Here is a 21367-nt window from a genome sequence, read left to right on the forward strand (position 1 = left end):
AACAGTAATTGAAAGGACAAAAATGGAAGAAAGTAAGTTTCATTCTCCAGTTATTTCAATTTCCCTAAAATCCTGACATGTCTGAACCTCTTCCTTTAAGGATGTAACAATTTAGCACACAACCAATACCTCAAAAAGGGCACAAATGGACCACAAAGCATTGGTGAAAAAGCTTCACGTATTTCCCAATTTTTTTTCCATTAGGGTATAAAAGCAATTTTGAAAACCCTCCATTCCACATCAAAGTTACTTTTCTCCTTAATGTTAACACTCACCCCAATGAAATATAATTTGAGTAGTGTGTGTTGTTATGCACAATGATTACAATTCAAATAAAAATATATGTGGTACATTCTAAAGGTTTTGTAGAAACCGCTGTGAAACGAAGTATTTGAAATAAATATAAAGTACAAAAATAAAAAAACCAGGTTTTTTTCCTCCAAATTCCTGGTTTAATAAGGACGTGTTTATTTTGAGAAAAAAAGGTCCCAAACATCAGGCTGTTCACAAAAATAACCCACAGTATCAACTTTAGAAAACAAATCTTAAAACTATTACACTAATTATTTACCTAGAGGATGCATTTGACATGCCAACTCTCATTCACAAAAATACATTGTTACATTTGTGTTGAACAGCCCCACATAGCACTCTTATATGGGGTATAAAACACATACCTCTAACTCAAAGCTGCTCTCAGGTGCTACTCAACTAATGCGATTGCCTTTGCAGTTAGGGAAGCAACTACTGAACTCATATATGAATGAAAAGAACTGTGCTCCCTGCATAACAAGACATTATTTTGGAGACAGTTGATAAAAACCATACATCCTTTTATTGTTAAGTCATAAAGAGGTATCAAAATTAAAAGCAAAAATTACAGGGTTAAGACTTAACATAACTACTAGGAGCATCAAAGGGAAGTGAAAATGGGACTAGGCGCAGGGCAATATGAATTAATGAACATGGGAGGGACGAGATGGGGAGAACAGTGAGCATGTGCTGAAGGTACTAGGGAGAGGATCTGGTGAAAATTTTGATCTCAGACAAGCGCCTAGATAAAGAAATAATGGGACAACATTTCTAAACCCCACTATGTGCTTAAGAGTCATCCTCGCCATTGGCGCTGTCTCTGTCATCCTCTCCTTCCTCAGCCTCTTTTTCATCATCCTTGATCAACTCCAGCTGTGAGAAACAGACACAAATAGGATGGAGTTAGAGGCACTCCATGTGTCCCTGATCCCCCCTCCACCACCTTTTTCTTTCCTTTCCCGTGGTTTTCACCTGGTCATCCCCCCGATCTTCATTATCATCATCATCCAGTAGGTCCCCCTCCTCAGCAGAATCCTCAGCACCCCCCTCGGACTCCATCTTCACATTAGTCTCATCTTTCTTCAGGGAGCTGGTGGTCTGCTCCTCTTCTGTCTTATCATTCTTCATCTCTACTGGGGACGAGAAGGACAAGTCTGTCCAGGGATATTAATGTCCATAGGGTGTAAACAATTCCCACTCATCAATACAGAACTGCAGCCTAATTCCCCCCACATAAATGCCCTCCCCAATTCAAACTCCCCAAGTTTCACATTCAATTGCTTTACACCCACTATTCAACATATATTTTCAATTACCTTAGGTAACTAACCCAAATCTACATCCCCCAAAAAGCAGCAGTACCATTTACCTGCTTGTTTGCTCTGTTCCTTTTCAATTTTTTCCAGGCTTTCCAGTAGATAATCCACTTTTTGTTTTATCTGGGTCAATTCCTTCTTAATGGCCAGAAGGTCATCTCCTTTCACTTTTAAAATAAATAAAACCTTAGATGAGAATCAAAATACCAGAAGCTACAAGTTATCAAAAACATTCCTACTACACTATACACTAGTAGCCAACAGGAAATCCCTAGGGAGAAATGGCATTAGTATCAGATTGTCTCAGTAATGGGGACCTTCAATCTTGTAGCTGGTAAAGGAAAACAAACTCCTTTATGTGCTTACTCCATTAACAGTAGCATTCTGACTTTTGTGGACCTGCTAAGACTTCAATTCCTTTTTAAAGCACTTTCTCTGTACAGTTTTATTGACATATATTAAACAAATTTAACAGGTGCCTCAACTCCCTAAAGTATTCAATTACCAGGGTCTTAAGGATAGAAGGCAATCTAGAACTGGTCCCTTAATCATTATATTCTCCTCTTTTATTACTTTTATTATGCAAAGGCTTTGTACAAAAACAAATTATTAGCAGCATTAATTTCACTATTTCAACACAGAATAAATACCACGAAGCTGCAATAATACATACACTTTGCAGACTTGGAAGAAGATCCTCGTTGTCCACTCTTAGAATTGAAGCCACTTTTGCCCCTTCGTGATGTGTTTCCTGATACACGTTGGCGTTTTGAGGGCACTACAGCCCGAGCAATAGGAGGAGGAGGAGGAACACGTGCTGGGTAACTGTACATCCTATTGGATAAGAAGAAGACAGAATTCCTTCACAACTAAATTAAGTCAGCAAGATCAAACAACTGCAACTTATAAAACAATAAATTATCCCAGCCATTGTAGCTCAGTGTTTGAGCGTTAACCTATGAATCAGAGGTCATAGTTTGATTCCTGGTTCAGGGCACATGCCCAGGTTGTGGGCTCAGTCCCTTTCTTTGATCAGGAGGAAGCTGATCAATGATATATATTTAAAATCGTCCTAGTAACTATAACATAATCAGGTCCACACAAGATACAACCGACAGGGGATCTGAGCAAATGCAAACTTTCTTCTTATCTAAAATGTCACCTTAGGTGACACATAAAGAGGCATCTCTTAGCTTTCCCAAGTAGCCAAGAATCCTCTTGCTCTCTTAATCACATGCCTTTCCAAGCAGGTGTAGCACTGCTCAGGAATATTTTAAAAAAGGAAAGAAACGGGAGGGAGGCAAGATGATAGCTTTTGCCCTAGCTGGTTTGGCTTAGTGGATAGAGCGCCAGCCTGTGGACTGAAGGGTCCCAGGTTTGATTATGGTCAAGGGCATATACCTTGGTTGCGGGCTCGTTTCCCAGTAAAGGGCGAGCAGGAGGCATCCGATCAATGATTTTCTCTTACCATTGATGTTTCTCTCTCTCTCTGTTCTTTCCTCTCTGAAATCAATAATAATTAATAATAAAGATGATAGCTCTTCTAACCCCAATAAAATTGAGTTAATCCAAAATCTAAAACTTTGTGAGCCTAGAACAAAATGAGGGCTCAAGTATTAGCTTAAGGAATATATGGATAGCTTCTTTCACCCATCTTGCAATTCAATGAAATCTCTCCCACCACTATACAAACTTTTTCTTTACCTCTGATCAATAGGTCTTGCTTGAAAAGATCTATAGAGTAAGAGATCAACAAAATTGCCTGACCTCCCTTCATGTAACCTTTAATCATGTAATCCTAGTCATAAAAGAGGGAATCTCAACTATACTCGATTCTTCTCTTCCACAAAGCATCTACTTGTATAACTTTAACCCAATAAATCTCACCAAGACCTCCAATTTCAACAATTACAATGGTAACTACCTGCACCTTTCCCTGACTCCAGTTCCTCTTTTCTAGCCATGGGGCTGTTGCTAAGATATCTGCATAGAGGATAATAATAAATATTTTAACCTTACAAATAAAGTATATTCAGAACTTCTGAGTGAAAGCTAACACCATTTTTCTGAGTAGTTTTTTCCATTCTTCACTAAGCCTGTTCATTTTCCCATCACAGAACTTAGTACTATACTTGACCAGCTCTTTAGTAGCTATTACTTACTTAGAATGGAAAGGGGAAGACATTACTTTTAACTGTCACAACATATCATCAGGCAATACATTAGTAAAGAGTAACTAAAGGTATTATTTTGCCTCTTTAAAAACAAAGAAGCCAAGAGTGTGTTGCCATCAATTTTTTGGACTAAATAGATATTTCTGCAAACATTTACATTTCTTCACCATTCCTTGCTGTCTGTGTCTCTTTTTATTAAGTTTTGTGAGATTCCTCACTTAAAACAATTTTTCCAAACATGCCAGATTGTCCCCCCCAAAAATGTACACACACTTTAACAGCTGATACGTTGATTGATGCTTCTTTCTTTAGCGATTTAACCCACTGGAATAACTCAAAGTGTATATACGTTTTTGGGGGACACCCTGTATTTACAGGGTGAGATGATAAGACTATTCTCATAAAGGTAGGGTTACGCTGTCTGAATTTTATACATACAATTTAGAAAAGTTTCTTACCTAGTAAGAGTTCATAATACCCCAGAAATTATATCCATAAAATGTGTATTAAAATTTTTTCTAAAAGGTGTCATGACAGAGAAATAGGGTAAAAGTCACAGAAACAAAATTACTTCCTTGTTCTAGGTTATCAATGATTCTCAACCTTCCCTGGACATTAGAATTCTTTGGGAGCTTTAAAACACACCAATAAAGAGTCTACCTAAACCAGCTGTATAAAAATCACTACAGATGTAGTTGGGCATGAGTATTTTTTTTAAATGTGGCCAAGAGATTCCTATGTGTGGGATGGTAGTGGATAAAAAATAACTGCTTCAGACAAATTCTGTTATTCACAAAATTTCAGGACCTTCAAGTAACTATCACTGACCAAGTTTTCCCAGATCTGTTCTCCCAACTAAGATCTGCCATTTTTATATTTTTGAAGTAGAAAAATCATTATTTTTCAAAATGTGTTCAAACATAAAAATCTGAAGAAATCTCTCAAGACAAATGAAATAATCATTTGATGATGCAATAATTCGACTCAAATCATACAACCTTATTAGCATTCAAGGATTTTTATGATGTAGATCTAAAACAATTTTTCCAGTCTTATTCCTTTGGCCTTTTAATAATTAGCTACCATAGTCTACATGATATTTCTCAAACACAAAGGCAAAACTTACACTTATTTATCAAGTACATGTATGAGTATGGTCAAATACTATCATATAATGCATAACTTAAAAAGTACCAAACCAAATATATCTAATGTTTCCTTAACACATTAAGCGCCAAGCCTGTTTTGTCTTCCTTTCGGTTTAGTGTATGATATTCAATTTCACCGATATGCTCGTGGCCGGAGACTGACGAGGTCCAAACAGAAAGTATGTCAGTCACCGGTGACTGACATGGTGCTTAACGTGTTAATAATTCATGAAGATTATTATCTGAATGCCAATATAATACCAATACTTTCTGCATATCATGCCACCCCCCAATAATTAATTCCTATTATCAGCTGGATGTAGAAGAGGGCATAGGTGAGATAAAAGGTGATAGAAAAAATAGAAAATAAAATTAAAAATAAAAGCCACCCATAACTTATCCCTACCCATACCATCTTTCAATTTTATTTCTTAGGAATCTCCAACAATACTAATGCTGTTCTAAAAGCACAAGAAGAAATCATTATTCCAACCTCCTTATCTTTCATTCATTCATTGATTTCAGAGAGAGGACGAGAGAGGAAGAGAAACATCAATGGTGAGAGATAATCATTGATTGGCAGCCTCCACTGGGGATCCAGCCTGCAGCCTAGGCATGTACCCTGACTGGGAATTGAACAATGACCTCCTGGTTCATGGTTTGACGCTCAACACTGAGCAACAATGGCCGGCCAACCCCCTTACCTATTAGAACTATATCACCATGATTCCTAATCTATAATATAAATTGTAACACTCCAACATTAACTCCCAAAGCAATCTGTATTGTTAATTCATTATGTATACTGATTATAGCCTATTTTGTATTAGTTGATTTGCTTAAAATTCACTGTACAATATTTAAGGTTAGAAATCATTTTTTAAATTTTACTGTAACCCCATACAATGCAAACCCAAGTGGCAAGTATGCCATAGGGAAATAATGAAGAAACATGTAACTGCTATTTAAGCATCATTTCATCATTAGGTAAGTCAGTAAATCCTTTTATTTGGCATACAAATTAAAACAAAAAGAAAACTGACGTGTTTCAAGAAAAACCGTAGTCCAGAAAATATTGGACATGTCCCAATATGCCCTAAAGATATGTAAGCCGATTCTTTGAAATCTATAGGAATGTCACCTTACTAGTCTACCTCAATTTGCAGGAAAGCATTTTTCATTTTGTTTTTTTTTTGCAGAAAGAAGAGACTTTGTTTGAAAATGTTTATGTTGTTCGTTACTACAAAATAGAAAAAACAAAATGATTCTCACTAGGTGCTTTTTATCAAGATAGACAAAACACTTTTTAACATACCTGTCATAATAATCCCGTTGAAAGTCATAGTCCAAATCAAAAGAGGAGCTGAAAAATAAACACCAAAGAGCATTAATTTGAAGCCATTGATGTCAATTCACAACAGCAGATAGGGGAAAAAACCCCAAAGCCCATGCCAAACCAACCACAACAAATAGATCAACAGATTAGCATGGAACAACTCCCAATCATCATTCAATTAACATCACTAAATTCTAAGCACCTTAGGCCACTGAACATGCAGTGGACAAATTCAAATTCAGGTGAAAGTTTTGCTAAAATTTCAACACACTACATAACAGCCAAAATAAAAACACTGAAAATTACAATAGTAAACTAAACATTCTTAGGCCATCTTCCCTTTCTTACTCCTCAGCTCCTGAGAAGCTCAACTCCTCTTGAAGAATTTTATAATTTATGCTAAATACCAAAGTACTTTTTAATAGCCAAAATCTCAGGGAATTCTAATAATTTTCTGGGAAATGGGTGAAAAGGAAGTATATTAACAAAGAATTAATAAAGCATTACTTAGACACAAATAAAACATACTACAGTTAGCCCTCCCATATCCAGCAAGACAGATAGAGAATATGCCCACTGATGGACACAATGGAGTTATAAATAATAAAGTTCCGGACCTGAGTAGAGGGGACGGAGAAGGGTGTTCTGGTACTGACCCGTACATCTCCGCTGCAGATCGTTTCACACCTGCTTTTCCTCGGTTCACTTTTGGCTCTGCAGCCAGATTAATATCTGAAAAAACAAAAACAAAAATTTTAGTGACAACACTGTTGGGATTTTAATAAATGTCCATAAGTCATATAAATCCACAAAGATCTAACACTGTAACTCATCTTTCCTTGTGATATAAACACTCAAGAATTTTTATAAGGCTGAAACATTTAATCTTCCATTCCTTCTGTATCAAAAAAGTTTTCATTATTTATAACACATTAAGTTTGTCTTTGGTACCTTCCACACTCAGCTTCTACTCCAATGAAACGCTTACCATTCAGAACACCCATTTTTCACTTAGTATCACAGGAAAAAAGTATCAGTGACTAATAGCTGCCTTTCCAGAAATGATTCTGTGCATTTTAAATTAAACAAATATATTAGAAATAAATGACCTCAGAGATTTTGTATGTCAGTTCATGAATTAATATATTTGAAGTATGGTACCCTTAAATTTCCCCAAATGCAAATGTTTATTCTACTTACAAGTAGAACCAACTATAAAGTTGCATAAAAAAATGCTTAAGAAGTACTCTGCGGAAGTGCTTAACAACCTTTACATGCACATACATAAACATACACTAAGAAAAGAGAAAAAAAATCCTAATATATATATATATATATGCCTAATGTGCAGTGTCCTGTCTGGGAGTTCGATTGCTCGCTATAACGTGCAATAACAACCAGGGGGCAACACAGCACAAAGGAAGGCCCTGCAGGCAGCCACTAGGGACCCTACCCGTGCAGGAATTTCATGCACTGGGCCTCTAGTTTCCATATAAAATGTAAATATTTAAAACACCCATTCTAGCAGCCAACTACTTACCCTGTCCATCCACTGCCTACCAACCAAGAGTTCGTGTGCTCCTCATTAACAAGAGGCCATTGTAGCTCTTTTAAAACTCAGGTCATCAAATAACCAATTAAAAAACAGACATTTAGTACATTGTCTTTTTGCTAAATAGACAATTCATGAATAATCTTCAGTTTTTGGTCCACTAAATTCATTTCTAATTTTTAATATCTAATGTTTATAAAAGCCTTGCCCTTTTATAGTTTTGACTATAGACATTTATAACATTAAAGATTAAATTTTTAAAAAATGTATATTCTATTGATTTTGAGAGTGAGAGAAAGGGAGAGTAGGAGAGAGAAACGTGTATGAGAGAAACATGTATGAGAGAGAAACATCGATGACAAAGAAACATGGATTGGCTGCCCTCTTCATGGCCCCTATTGGGGATTGAGCCCGTAACTCAGGCATGTCCACTGACCTGAAATCCAATGAGGGACCTTTTGATTCACTGGATAATGCTCAACTGAGCCACACTGGCCAGGGCAAGATAGAATTACATTTTTTAAAAAGCAATTTTGCCCTAGCCATTTTGGCTCAGTGAAATGAGTGTCAGCACGTGGACTATAGGGTCCCAGATTCGATTTTCTGGTCAAGGGCAAGGGCACATACCTGGATTGCAGGCTTGATCCCCAGAAGGGGGTATTCAAAAGGCAGCCAATCAATGATTCCCATCATTGATAGATGTTTCTATTTCTCTCCCTTTCTCCCCGAAATCAATAAAAATATTTTTAAAAGCAATTTTTAAGTGTAAAAAAAATGAAACGAAAGAACTAAACTTTATCAAAGTTGATTATACAACTTTATAGGTTTCATGTGATTCCAAACTATAGTACTGAATCAATAGTCAATAGACTATATATTAATAAAATTGCATTTCATAATATTAATTTTAGTAAAAATACAAGTATGATTATTTTAAAACTGTAGCACGAAGTACACATAAAATTGTATTTTTTCTATTCTTAAAAAGCGTAAGTTTCTCCTAATCTATCCACTGAATCTAGTCAGAAGCAATTAAAATTCAAACCCTAACTCCTGATATACACAGACAGTGGTTTCTAAATAATTGTCGTTAAAAGGAGCCAAGGCTCCTGGGCAAAAGGGCAAATTCCAAGTTTATGTCAAGCTATATACCAGATGACCTGGAATGTCTTCTGGTGCCAGAAAATGAGGCAACAATACATTATTCGATTAGGAAGGTCACAATGACATAGGGACCAACTTGAAGGTGATCCACTAGGCTAAAAGAAATTATTTGGAGTTCTAAAGAATGATTTGTGGCTCTAACCAGCTAGCTCAGTTGGTTAGAGTGCGTCCCAATAAGCCAAGTTTGTGGATTCGACTCTCGGTCAAAGCACATACAAGAACCAACAAAGCAACGTTTCTCTCTCTTTCTCTTTTCTCTCCCTTCCTCTCTCTAAAAATCAATTTAAAAAATTGCAATGGACTAAAAACACACCTATTTAAATATATGAATTCAAAATAATAGTAAACAAAAGCTATGGCTATATTTATAGGTTGCTAGAGGATCAATTACACCAAAATTTGAACAGATTTATTCGGCCTTTCCAATGTGAACAGTATTTCAGAAAAATCAAATATTAGCAAGTTGTTGTTTAGAAAAATTCCAGTTAATAAGTGCAGAAGGAATTAGAAAACCCACTCTTTTGAACCCCTAATAAATTACCTAAAAATATCATCACCATAAGGTGAAAAACCGATGGGGAACTTTATCACAGATAGGTCAGGATGTAAAACTTGAACCCACAAATTTTCTTAATATCACCAAAAATGGACAAAGGTGGTAGGCCATCAGATGTGATACACTATAACGCAACCAATGAATGTATAAATAAATAAATGAAACAACAAAATCGAGTATTTCTCTCTCTCCTCTAAAATCAATACAACTCAAATTTTTAAAAAGAAATGTATTATGTCTGAATTCAGATGTTTTATAAGTATGCATACACAATGGATTTCAAAGACTTGGGATGAAAAGAGAATATAAAATACCCCAAATCATATTTTTAAATAATTACATATCAAAATGACAATATTTTGGGTATAATGAGTTAAGTAAAATTAAACTCACCCTTTTGTTACTTCTTTTAATACAGTTATTTACAAATTTAAAAGTCACATATATGGCTCACATTCTATTTCTATTGAACTAGCACTGCTCCAGATCATAGGGGTAGAAAAAAATTAATGATAAGGAAGCAATCAGTTCAGGGTGTAGGAAAATACTAAGGGCTTCAACAAATTGTCATAAAATTTTTAAATGTGAAAGGTACAGAAGAATTAACACGTTTAAAGCGTCTCTAGCTAACATGATGGAGTTCTACGCTTTCATGAATTATCTCAATTTATCTAAATCCTCTTGACATCCTCAAATACTAATACCTCAGGTAAGAATAAGTAATAAACCGAAATACCATTATCTCCATTTGAAGAGATGAGAAAATTTAGGGCTCAGCCAAGCTAAGTAAGCTGCCTAACACAGTGTAAAGCCCCAATGCAGAGCCAAGTAATCTGATTCTGCAGCCCATGAGTAACTAAGCTATATTGCAGGGGTCCTCAAACTACGGTCCGTGGGCCACATGCAAATACAAATATTGTATTTTTGTTCCCGTTGTTTTTTTACTTCAAAATAAGATATGTGCAGTGTGCATAGGAATTTGTTCATGGTTTTTTTTAAACTATAGTCCGGCCCTCCAACGGTCTGAGGGACAGTGAACTGGCCCCCTGTTTAAAAAGTTTGAGGACCCCTGCTATATTGTATTCTACCAGTCCACTGTGAGCAGTACCCACAGCCATTTATTACCTTATGAAATATCATTCCTACCTCCTGTACCTTACCCAAGACTACCAAGTGAGGGTTATCTAGTCTCAACTACTAATGGCATAATAAAAGTCTGTATTTAGCCTAATATATCTATAAACCTAAGATTTTTATTATGCCGATGAAGTCAATTATCAAACCCAGAAAATCTCAGACTATTAAAATGATAAAGAAAAAAAACAAAAAAAAACACAGAAAAATCCTCATATCTGAATTACATAATCAATGAAAAAATTAATTCAACTCATATCTTACCTAAAACCTGGCCAGCGATCATTCTGCCATCTTCTCCTGCCACCGCAGCCCGGGCATTTCTCTCATTAACATATTGAACGAAGGCAAAGCCCTTATGAACAGAGCAACCCACAATTTTGCCATACTTTGAGAAGATAGCCTCCACATCAGATTTCTTCACCACAAGAGTATTGAGATTCCCAATGAATACACGGGAGTTCATGGAGCGAGGATCCGTCTTGTTGGTAACATTGCTGGCCATTGTCTTTGATGATTAAGTTCCTCACAAAGCCAAAACTAGAAGGAAACAAAAATGCATTCAGGTGAAAAGATGCTAAAAACAAAGTATTCCTTGATAAAACTTCATCTACTCTTATTTTAAACCACTGTGACTACCTAGAGTACCAGCCAACCTCCACGGATCTCAAAACAGCAACTCTATTACTCTTCAGAGATTAGTGGCCAAGAATATATCTTTATAGAAATTCAACTTCCCCTTCTCTAGTGTATTCCAGATTATTTTTTCCCCTCCACAGACAATTGGCAACACAATCTTCCTGAACATTTAATTCCAAATGACCCCTGTTATAAAGTTCTCATGCAAATTAGAAACCCCTAAGTTATCTACTACAAATTTCAACTCATTTTTCACCTTCTCAGTCATGCTAACCTAGCCATTACTTGCCATCTACCATATTCTTGCACATTGCTTTTATTAAAACGAGTCACTCACTCTCCCAAAGATATAAAAAAGCCCTCGAGCCCTAGATAGTATGGCTCAAGTGGATGGAGTGTCAGCCTTCGGACTAAAGGGTCCCAGGTTTGACTCCAGTCAAGGACACATGCCCAGGATATAGGCTTGATCCCCAGTAGGGGTTGTGCAGGAGTCAGCCGATCAATGATTCTCATCACTGATGTTTCTATTTCTCTCCCTCTCCCTTCCTCTCTGAAATCAATAAAAAAAATATATTTTTAAAAATACAAAATAGGGCTATAGCTGATTTGGCTCAGTTAATAGAGCATCAGCCTACAGAGGAAAGGGTCCCAGGTTCAATTCCAGTCAAGGGCACATGCCCGGGTTGCAGGCTCAATCCCCAGTAGGGGTTGTACAGGAGCCAGCCGATCAATGATTTTCATCACTGATATTTCTCTCTCCCCTCACCCTTCCTCTCTGAAAACAATAAAAATTTATTTTTTTTAAAAAAAGAAAATAAGGATTTGCTTGGGAGGACCCTCGAAATTCTGCCGATAAACCACTCTTCAGCTAGATTAATGTGGACAATTGACAACCTGCCCTTCAAGTATAATTAACCTCATTATACAAAGGCAATAAACACAAACAATTCATTCACTCTGGAAATACCTATTTCTAGGTACCTCAATTGACTTTCAATATGCCAGATACCTTAAGTATTATATCTTTTTATAGAATTTGATGGCTCTTTTACTTCCTTATGTGGTAACCTACAAAATATAGTTGGGACATTTAATACTACTAGATGGTGATGATAAACTGGGTGAAATCAAAAGACCACGACAGGAACTAAGGCTTCCTGAGACTATTTCAAAACTATCTTTATGTATGTTAGATTCAATCTTAATGTTTGGCATTCTTTTAGCTTTTGTATCTGTTTGCTGCCAGTTGCCATTCCAACCACCAGTTATGATGGACCCACTTTCACTTTAGAGCAGTGGTTCTCAACCTTCCTAATGCCGCAACCCTTTAATACAGTTCCTCATGTTGTGGTGACCCCCAATTTCATTGTTACAAATTGAACATAATTAAAGCATAGTGATTAATCACAAAAACAATATGTAATTATATATGTGGTTTCCGATGGTCTTAGGCGACCCCTGTGGAGGGTCGTTCGACCCCCAAAGGGGTCCCGACCCACAGGTTGAAAACCACTGATTTAGGGTAACACTGTAAAGATTAATTTAAAGATACCAGTGTCTAATGATATTTTTCCAATACTCAAGAGAAACATGACAAATTAATTCTCATGGATTTATGTTAAAATGTCTTATATACACACATTTAATTGTAATATATAACATTTATACAGGACCACAATTCTGACCCATAAAATACCTAGTCATTTCACAAGCAGTACTGATTTTAAAGATGTAACAACTGCCCTAGCCGGTTTGACTCAATGGACAGAGCGTTGGTCTGCGGACTGAAGGGTCCTGGTTTCAGTTCTGGTCAAGGGCACATGCCCGGGTTGCAGGCTCGATCCCCAGTGGGTGGACATGCAAAAGGCAGCCGATCAATGGTTCTCTCTCATCATTGATGTTTCTCTCTCTCTCTCCCACTCCCTTCCTCTCTGAAACCAATAAACATATACATACATACATCTTATATCATAAAGAGGTAATATGCAAATTAACCCTCACACCCTCACAAGATGGCTGCCTATGACCATGCCGGCAAGGGGGCTTAGTAAGGGACAACCAACGACTGAACAACAGGCTGTGTGGGTGAACAACAGGTTATGTGGGGCAACCAGGCCAGCGGGGGGTCGGGGTGGGGGGGACAGTAAGAGGCAACCAGGCCAGTGAGGGGCAGGGGGCAGTTAGGGACAACCAGGCTGGCGAGGGTGGGGGTGGGTGGGGTGAGGGGACTGTTGGGGATGACGAAGTCAGCAGGGTGGGGGCAGTTCGGAGCAACCAGGCCAGGAGAGGGGGCAATTAGGGGCGACCAGGCAGGCAGGTGAGCGATTAGGAGCCAGCGGTCCAGGATTGTGAGAGGGATGTCCAACTGCCAATCAGGCCTAAACCAGCAGTGGGACATCCCCCAAGGGGTCCCGGACTGGAGAGGATGCAGGCTGGGCTGAGGGACCTCCCCCCCATGCACGAATTTCATGCACCATGCCTTTAGTATATATATATAAAAGGATGTAACGACTGCTTTTCCCTTCTAGCATTTCTGAAATTCAGGACACAATCTATTTTATTTTGGTTTATAAATTATATTCTTATTTAAACAGTAGTTCTTAACCATTTTTTTTCTAGACTAAACAATGGAAATTTACCTAACAATAGTCACTGAGAATCACCCATAGCCTTTCAAATGTAACTGTGAAGGCCAGAAATCTTTAGAACAACAATAAGAATAAACATAAACCCAGCCCTGACCAGTTTGGCTCACTCAGTGTTCAGCTTGTGCACCTAAGGGTTGCGAGTTAGATTCCCAGTTAAGGGCACATAACCAAGTTTGCAGATTTGTTCCCTGGTCCGGTTGGGAGGCAATTCTCTCTCTCTCACGTCAATGTTTCTCTCTCTCTACCCACCCTCCTCCAATGTAAAAAATCCTCGGGGAGGCTTAACAAAAACAAAACCAAAAAACCTACTAAAGAGAAAAGGATGGTTCTACATGCCAGCAGCATACTGAACATGAGCTGAAAACACCAAAAAGACATTAGATTTATGTCCCTTTTACATATACTCCTTTGAACCACAGAACAGAAATGGATTTAAATGACTATTTCCTCAATTTTTACAAGGATGCTACATATAAAACAGAATGCATCACATATAGAAAATGAGTTAGGGCAATGATTTTCAACATATTTCATCTCATGGCACACATAATTACTAAAATTCTGCAGCACATCAAAAAATACAAAAAAAAATTGTGTAATTTTGATTCAGTCGTATGGCTGAATGGATGGCTGTTGTACTGGCTGTTACCGTATTTTTTACTTGGGAGCCTCAGGAAAAAAGTCAGTAACCCTGACTAAATAGTCGGGTATTACATGTTTTAAAAATTCTTGTGACACACTAGTGTCCTGTGGCAAGTGGCTGCCTTATGGTTTAATTCTCTCAATGAATCCTATTCGAATAGACTGGTAGAAAGATATCCAAGAATATAAATAAAAAAGGTACTAACAGTGACTGTCATCTCTGAATTTTAGGACAGGATTTTATTTCCCATTTTCCGTGATATAAAAATGTTAATGAAAAAATAATACAATGATTTCAGTTTCAAAGCTGTGCTAAGGTCACCTGATTAGCTTTCAATGTCCATACTTAACTATAAGGATTTAATCAAGATGTAACAGAAAAGACAGAAAACCCACAAAGACCCATTAATCCCACTCCTAGGAACACATCCTTTTAAAGAATTAAACAAGAGTTATTACAAATTACTTTTTAATTGTATTTGCTAAGTACCAGGCACCAGGGCTACTTCAGGGGAGAAATGGGAACCAAAAATTCTAGTGGTACTGCTACTGAACATTTTCTGAAGAGGGAACAGATTTTCTAAAGTTTTAGAAAGAACCAAATGATCTCAGGTCACACTTCACACTGACTGCTGAGGGGAGAAAAATGGTCACAATCCTAAATGCACAGACACTACTGGAAATGAACTGGGATTCCTGGAAGAAAGCAGCAACAACACAGAATAGTTCTGGAATTGTTCTGAATCCTTACATAAAAGCAATCATATAGTAAAGCCAAAAAACCACAGACAAAACTTGGTGTCATGGTATCCCCCCAATCAAAACTCGCAAAATACAAGCTGGCAAGGGCAAGCCAACATGCATGGTATCACTAACTGGGGAAGTAGCAACTGGGAGTTATAAGACCTAGGAATTAAAGAATCCCAAAATATCCAGCTAGTATTACTAAAAATAACTAATTTTAAGATAGGCAGCTGAAATGGGAGTTTTTTGCCTGCTCCAATAGTGAATAACAAGATTTGATGGGCCTGGCTGGTGTTGCTCAGTGGTTGACCATCGACTGATGAACCAAGAGGTCACCGGTTCCATTCCCAATCTGGGCACACGCCCAGGTTGCAGGGTCAATCCCTGGGTAGGGGGCGTGCAGGAGCAAAAGATAGATTTCTCTCATATAAATGCTTATATCTCCCTTGCTTTCTCTCTGAAAGCAAAAAAACAAACACAAAAGACCCCCAATAACTTTTTTTTAAAGGTTTGATAGTGCTAGAGCAGCTTAGCCTCTACAAAATCTTAAAACTAACACAAAAGTCCCATGTACATCATTTCCATCTCTTCCCCCCCAAAAGTTTCTGCTCTAGTTATTACTTCCTTTTTAAGTATTTCTATGACCTAAATATGTATTCTTAGTATGGTCTTACTCTTTAAAACACATTTGATGTTGTTTTATGTTTTGTTGTTTTTTTTAGAAAGAGAAAGACATCGATTTTTGCTCCACTTATACATTCATTTCTTGATTCTTCTATGTACCCTGACTGGAGATCAAATCCATATCATTGAAGCAAAATTCTCCAACTGAGCTATCCTGGCCAGAGCGCAAATTTGATTTCTTTTAGAGCTCTTTTTAGGTAAGTTCCCCATCAACTTAAAATTTATATGTTGACAAATACAGGGTACTTGACCTGCAGTTCCCAGTTTGAATTTTTCTGAAATTTCATCCTCTTAATACGATTACATACATTCTGATATCTGCATTTCCTGAAATAGGAAAACTGGGACCAAAAGCTTGATTAGAGTCATGTGTGACCATTCTGTAGTCCTTTTGTGAAGTTATTCTTAAAATTCCACCTTATAGGTATTATGATGTTCCAAGCTTATCTCTAAAATATTACTTAGAAGTCATAAGAATAGTCTCTCACTTCTTATATATTATTTATAAATTATGTGCTTAGGAAAGACATATTTTTAAATGTTCTATAGGTATTCTGCTTTTGGTTAATCTTTATTAACAATCCAAATCTTGTTTTATAAAACCATTCAAATGTTTTAAGAACACCAAATTTACCTATATGTATTAATAGCCTAATAATGCTGTTAAATGAAATTACATTAATTTTCATGAATTGGCTGTTACTTTAATAATCAACAATCCAGAATCTAGATAGAGACAAATATCCAGTTCATGGATCTACTTTATAAATTCCAATTTCCCCCACTTTTTGAATATTACAAGTTTCTTGCACATCCTAGACACTCCATAAATCCTCAATGTTGAAAGGAATCATTAGTTTTCTCAGTAATTGTTTCTCAGTGAAATTCATTAAGACAAATTCACTTTCTTTTTTAAAAATATTTTTATTGCCCTAACTGGTCTGGCTCAGTGGCTAGAGCATCGGCCTGCGGACTGAAGGGTCCCAGGTTCGATTCCGGTCAAGGGCATGTACCTTGGTTGCGGGCACATCCCCAGTAGGAGGCGTGCAGGAGGCAGCTGATCGATGTTTCTCATCGATGTTTCTAACTCTCTATCCCTCTCCCTTCCTCTCTATAAAAAATCAGTAAAATATATTTAAAAATATATTTTTTATTGATTTTTAGAAAGGGAGAGAGATAAACATCTGTGAGTTCCCTCCTGCATACCCCCCAGAGGGCATTAAAACTGTAAGCCGGGCATGTGCCCAGACTGGGAATCAAACTGGCAACATTTCAGTATATAGGACAACACCTAACCAACTCAGCCACACTGGCCAATGAGTTTGCTTCTTTTTAATTTAATTGATTTTAGAGAGGGGAACATCAATTTATTTTTCCACTTATTTATGCACTTTGGTTGATACTTTTATGTGCCCTGACCAGGGATCAAACACACAACCTTGACATATCAGGATGATGCTCTAACCAAATGACAGACTTAGCCAGTGCCAAATTAATTGTTTCTTAGCTTCAATATTGATTACTACAGAAGATCTAAGTAAATAAAATATGTAGAATTAAAAAAAGTATGTTTCCTTCTTAAAATTGGTTTGAGTAAAACTCATATGGAAAATGTTTTCTGAAATGATTATGTTCCCTTGTTATTCTGCATCCTGTTTAATTCACTTGTAGAGATTAAGTGGATGTGATTTCCAGATAAAGAGAATTCCACCAGAGTACAGATAATAGAAAGAAAAAGACTGCCCAGATGGTGCCCTCAGCGGTTGAGGTTGAGCATCGGCTGATGAACCAGGTCACAGTTCAATTCTCAGGGCATATGCCTGGGTCGTGGGCTCAAGCTCCATTGTGGAGAGTGCAGGAGGCAACCAATCAATGATTCAGTGATTCTCTCTCATCACTGATGTTTCCATCTCTCTCCCTTCCTCTCTGAAATCAATGAAAATGGGGGTGGGAGAACTAGTGGCAGTGCAAAGGACAAGATTAGTGGATATAGAAATGTATTGATTCCTACTTCTACCATCCCAGGCATATCCTAAAAACAAGAAAATTAAAATCTCCATCTGGTTGAGATGCAAGAAAACTGTCAATTTTATTTCCACTATTCATTCTAAAGTTTGAGCTATCCTGAGTCTCCTCTTAACAGAGGCAATCCTATCTTGGATTGTCAATGTAGCAAAAAATTAAGGAAATGTTTATAACAAGTAGCCCATTTCTTGCCTCCCCCTCCCCTTTTCTGTTAATCCTCACCAGAAAATATTTTTCCCATTTTTTTTTTCAGAGAGTGGAGGGGGGGGGGGGGGAGGAGAAAGACACATCAACTGATTGCCTCCCACACAAACCTGAAATGGAGAGAGAACCCACAACCCAGGTACATGCCCTTGACTGGGAACTGAATTGGAGACCACCCCCCCTTTTTTTAGTTTCTACTGATTTCAGAGAGGAATGGAGAGGGAGAGAGAGAGAGATAGAAACATCGATGAGAGAGAATCCTTAAATTGGCTGCCTACTGCACACCCCACACTGGGGACCGAGCCTGCAACCTGGGCATGTGCCCTGACCAAGAATCAACTGTGATCTCCTGGTTCATATAGGTCGACGCTCAACCACTGAGCAACACTGGCCAGGACATAGCCCTTTTCTCTTTAAGTTCACATTAAATGTCAAGAAAATTCTGCAGAGAATAGGTACATAGAAAGGTTAAAAAAAAAAAAAAAAGCAGATTGAGTTATCTGACAATTATAAAGAAACACATGGTTCAAATGGTCCAGAAATACAGGTTATAAAGGTTCTGGAATTTGCTGGGAGCTGAGCCAAATCAATTTCTAATTGGAATCAAGACTTCAGCTCCCTTGCCTTTATGTAATGGCCACTAGAACTCCATCTTTAGTAGAAAGGATGGAACGGATGATACCTAACAAAACAGTGCCAGTCAGATTGTGTTCAGTATCATATCTGGGAATATGTATTGCAAAACACAGGGGGTAGAGGGGATAAGTAAACAAGCCACAAGGTTTTTCTAATGGGCATTTCAACCAGTTCTCTACCTGTGCATTCTATTCACATAGATTAATCACACTATACTTACTTATATCACATAATATGTTGGTACAAAAAAGAAATGAAATATGGCACCAAGTATAACTTATTAGATGTCGTCATACTAACTAGAGAACAAAAAAATATTAACTTACCTCAGAGTAGGACATTCAGAACCCTACCTTATAATTTTCTATATTACTATCCCCTAAAACCTAGACTCTACATTTAATTAAAAGTAGATGCAACTGTCATACCTAATATGCTCTTTCCTACCTTTCTTTGAAGAATTTTAAAGACAAAGTGTCACTAGATGGCAGCAATGAGTTGGCAATTTTTTTTAAAAAGATGACTAAATCTCGACATACAATTTCTTGTCAACAGTTTTTCAGTAACTTCTGAGTATTATAATTTCTGTGCCTAATGAGAGCATCATCGTCGGTCTCAGTTGTTTTCCTTTAACACACTTAAGAGCTCCTATTTTGCCCACTTCAATCCCTTTTAATGCCCTTCCCCACACAACTTTCGTATTACTCAATCTACCTCGCCTACCTTTCCTCGCTCCCTTGTATCTTTATTGCATTCATCAACTATTTCTTTTATTTTTCTCAGTTTTTCATTTCAAGAAAAACAATTTTAAATATAATAATGTAACATTCAATAAACCATATTTCAAGAAAAATGATCTTAAATGTTACTTACATGCAATAAACACCAATTACTCAAGAAAAATCTTACATATAACATTACATGCAATAAACATTAATATTTCAAGAATAAAAGCGTTTAAAGTACAATAATATTACCAAAACTGTACTAACATAGTATGATATCACAAAGGATGTAGGAAACATTAAAAATTCATCAACTATTTTTTTCTGGCTCCTTCAGAGGGGAAAAATGAACTCCCTATGTGTCTACAAAAAGAACATAGTGCTTTAAATTCTTTCCATTCCCAAAGCTTATTAGTCATCAAAGCATAGACATAATTCCCCAAAAACAAACAAAAATAAAAACCAGACATGATCTCAAGGTAGACTATCATGGAAAGACCACTAGCATGAGAAAATAGCACATGGTAATATTTACAGGGCATTTTCAGGCCAAGAAAAAACAAAGTGTGCCACTTTTAGACAAATTATGCTGTTAATTCTAAGAATTAAGACTAAAAATACACAAGATATTAACAGGGGAAGAAAATGAGTAATTCAGTAAATGGTGCCATGTAGCCATCTAAAATAAATGGGGACCAATCTCACCCTATATACCAAAATTAATTACAGATGGATCAAAATTTAAATGTAAAAAATTACATATGCAATTGTCAAAACCTCAAGAAAGCCCTGGCCACTGTGGCTCAGTTGGTTGGAGCATTGTCCCATACACTGAAAAGGTTGTAGGTTCAATTCCCAGTCAGGGCACATACCTAAGTCAAAGGTTTGATCCCCAGACGGGGTTAATATAGGAGGCAACGAATTAATGTTTCTTTCTCCCTTCCTCCCCCTCTCTAAAATGCATGTTGTTGGGTGAGGATTAAAACAAAACAAAAACTGTCCATTCAGATTGACTCTGTTGAGCATCACCCTTTGCACCAAAAGGTTGCTGATTTGATTCCTGGTCAGGGCACATACCTGGGTTGCAGGTTAGGTGCCCAGTTGAGGTGAATGAAGAGGGCACCCATAGATGTTTCTCTCTCTATTTGGGTGAGAATTTAAGTAAGTATTAAAATCAGAAAAAAAATAAAACGCAAAAACCGTGAAGACCTCAACAGTTCCCAAAATTATAACAGAAAAAAGGCAGAAAATCCAAAAGAAGTAATAAACATAAAAAATTGTTTTAAGGAAAGAATATTGAACATTAGCCTAGCCAGTGTTGCTCAATGGCCGAGTGTCAACCTATGAACTAGAAGATGATTGTTGAATTCCTAGTCAGGGCACAGACCCGGTGTGGGCTGGATCCAGTCCGATCAAATGACTCTCTCTCATCATTGATGTTTCTATCTTTCTCCCTCTATCTTCCTTTCTAAAATCAATAAAAGGTGTTTTGTTTTTTTTAAAGACAGCAACACTTGTGGAGGTTCACCAAACTAAATTCACAAGCAAACTCATTGATTAAAAGAGATATTACAAAAATTTTAAATAACGCTTTTAAAAAGAAGCTTGGTGAAGATTTACGTCAAGAACTGATTCAGACAAATGTCAATGCTACTATCACTGAAAGTTTTCTGGATTACAAACAAATTACATGGTCTCAAATTATCCCACTAATTACTGATTAGTGGA

At 37.1% G+C, this 21367-nt stretch overlaps 1 protein-coding gene across 18 annotated transcripts in view; it reads right to left on the reverse strand.

Annotated features, from left to right (window-relative positions):
• Window positions 1-444: 444 nt before the first annotated feature.
• Window positions 445-21367, reverse strand: part of HNRNPC (heterogeneous nuclear ribonucleoprotein C) — a 40418-nt gene continuing 19495 nt past the window's right edge. For 9 of the 18 annotated variants that reach the window (XM_059707065.1, XM_059707037.1, XM_059707098.1 and 6 more), the window contains 7 exons: window positions 10957-11232; window positions 6904-7018; window positions 6266-6313; window positions 2302-2489; window positions 1682-1795; window positions 1285-1466; window positions 445-1185 (listed from right to left, as the gene is read on the reverse strand). In XM_059707065.1, coding sequence (XP_059563048.1) covers window positions 1102-1185; window positions 1285-1466; window positions 1682-1795; window positions 2302-2489; window positions 6266-6313; window positions 6904-7018; window positions 10957-11197 — 972 coding nt within the window. In that variant the 5' untranslated portion in view covers window positions 11198-11232 and the 3' untranslated portion in view covers window positions 445-1101. The remainder of the gene's footprint in view (window positions 1186-1284; window positions 1467-1681; window positions 1796-2301; window positions 2490-6265; window positions 6314-6903; window positions 7019-10956; window positions 11233-21367) is intronic. The other 9 variants (XM_059707190.1, XM_059707126.1, XM_059707180.1 and 6 more) reach the window with 9 other exon arrangements.

The sequence above is a fragment of the Myotis daubentonii genome, chromosome 1, assembly GCF_963259705.1.
Source record: "Myotis daubentonii chromosome 1, mMyoDau2.1, whole genome shotgun sequence".
Lineage (NCBI taxonomy): Eukaryota > Metazoa > Chordata > Mammalia > Chiroptera > Vespertilionidae > Myotis > Myotis daubentonii.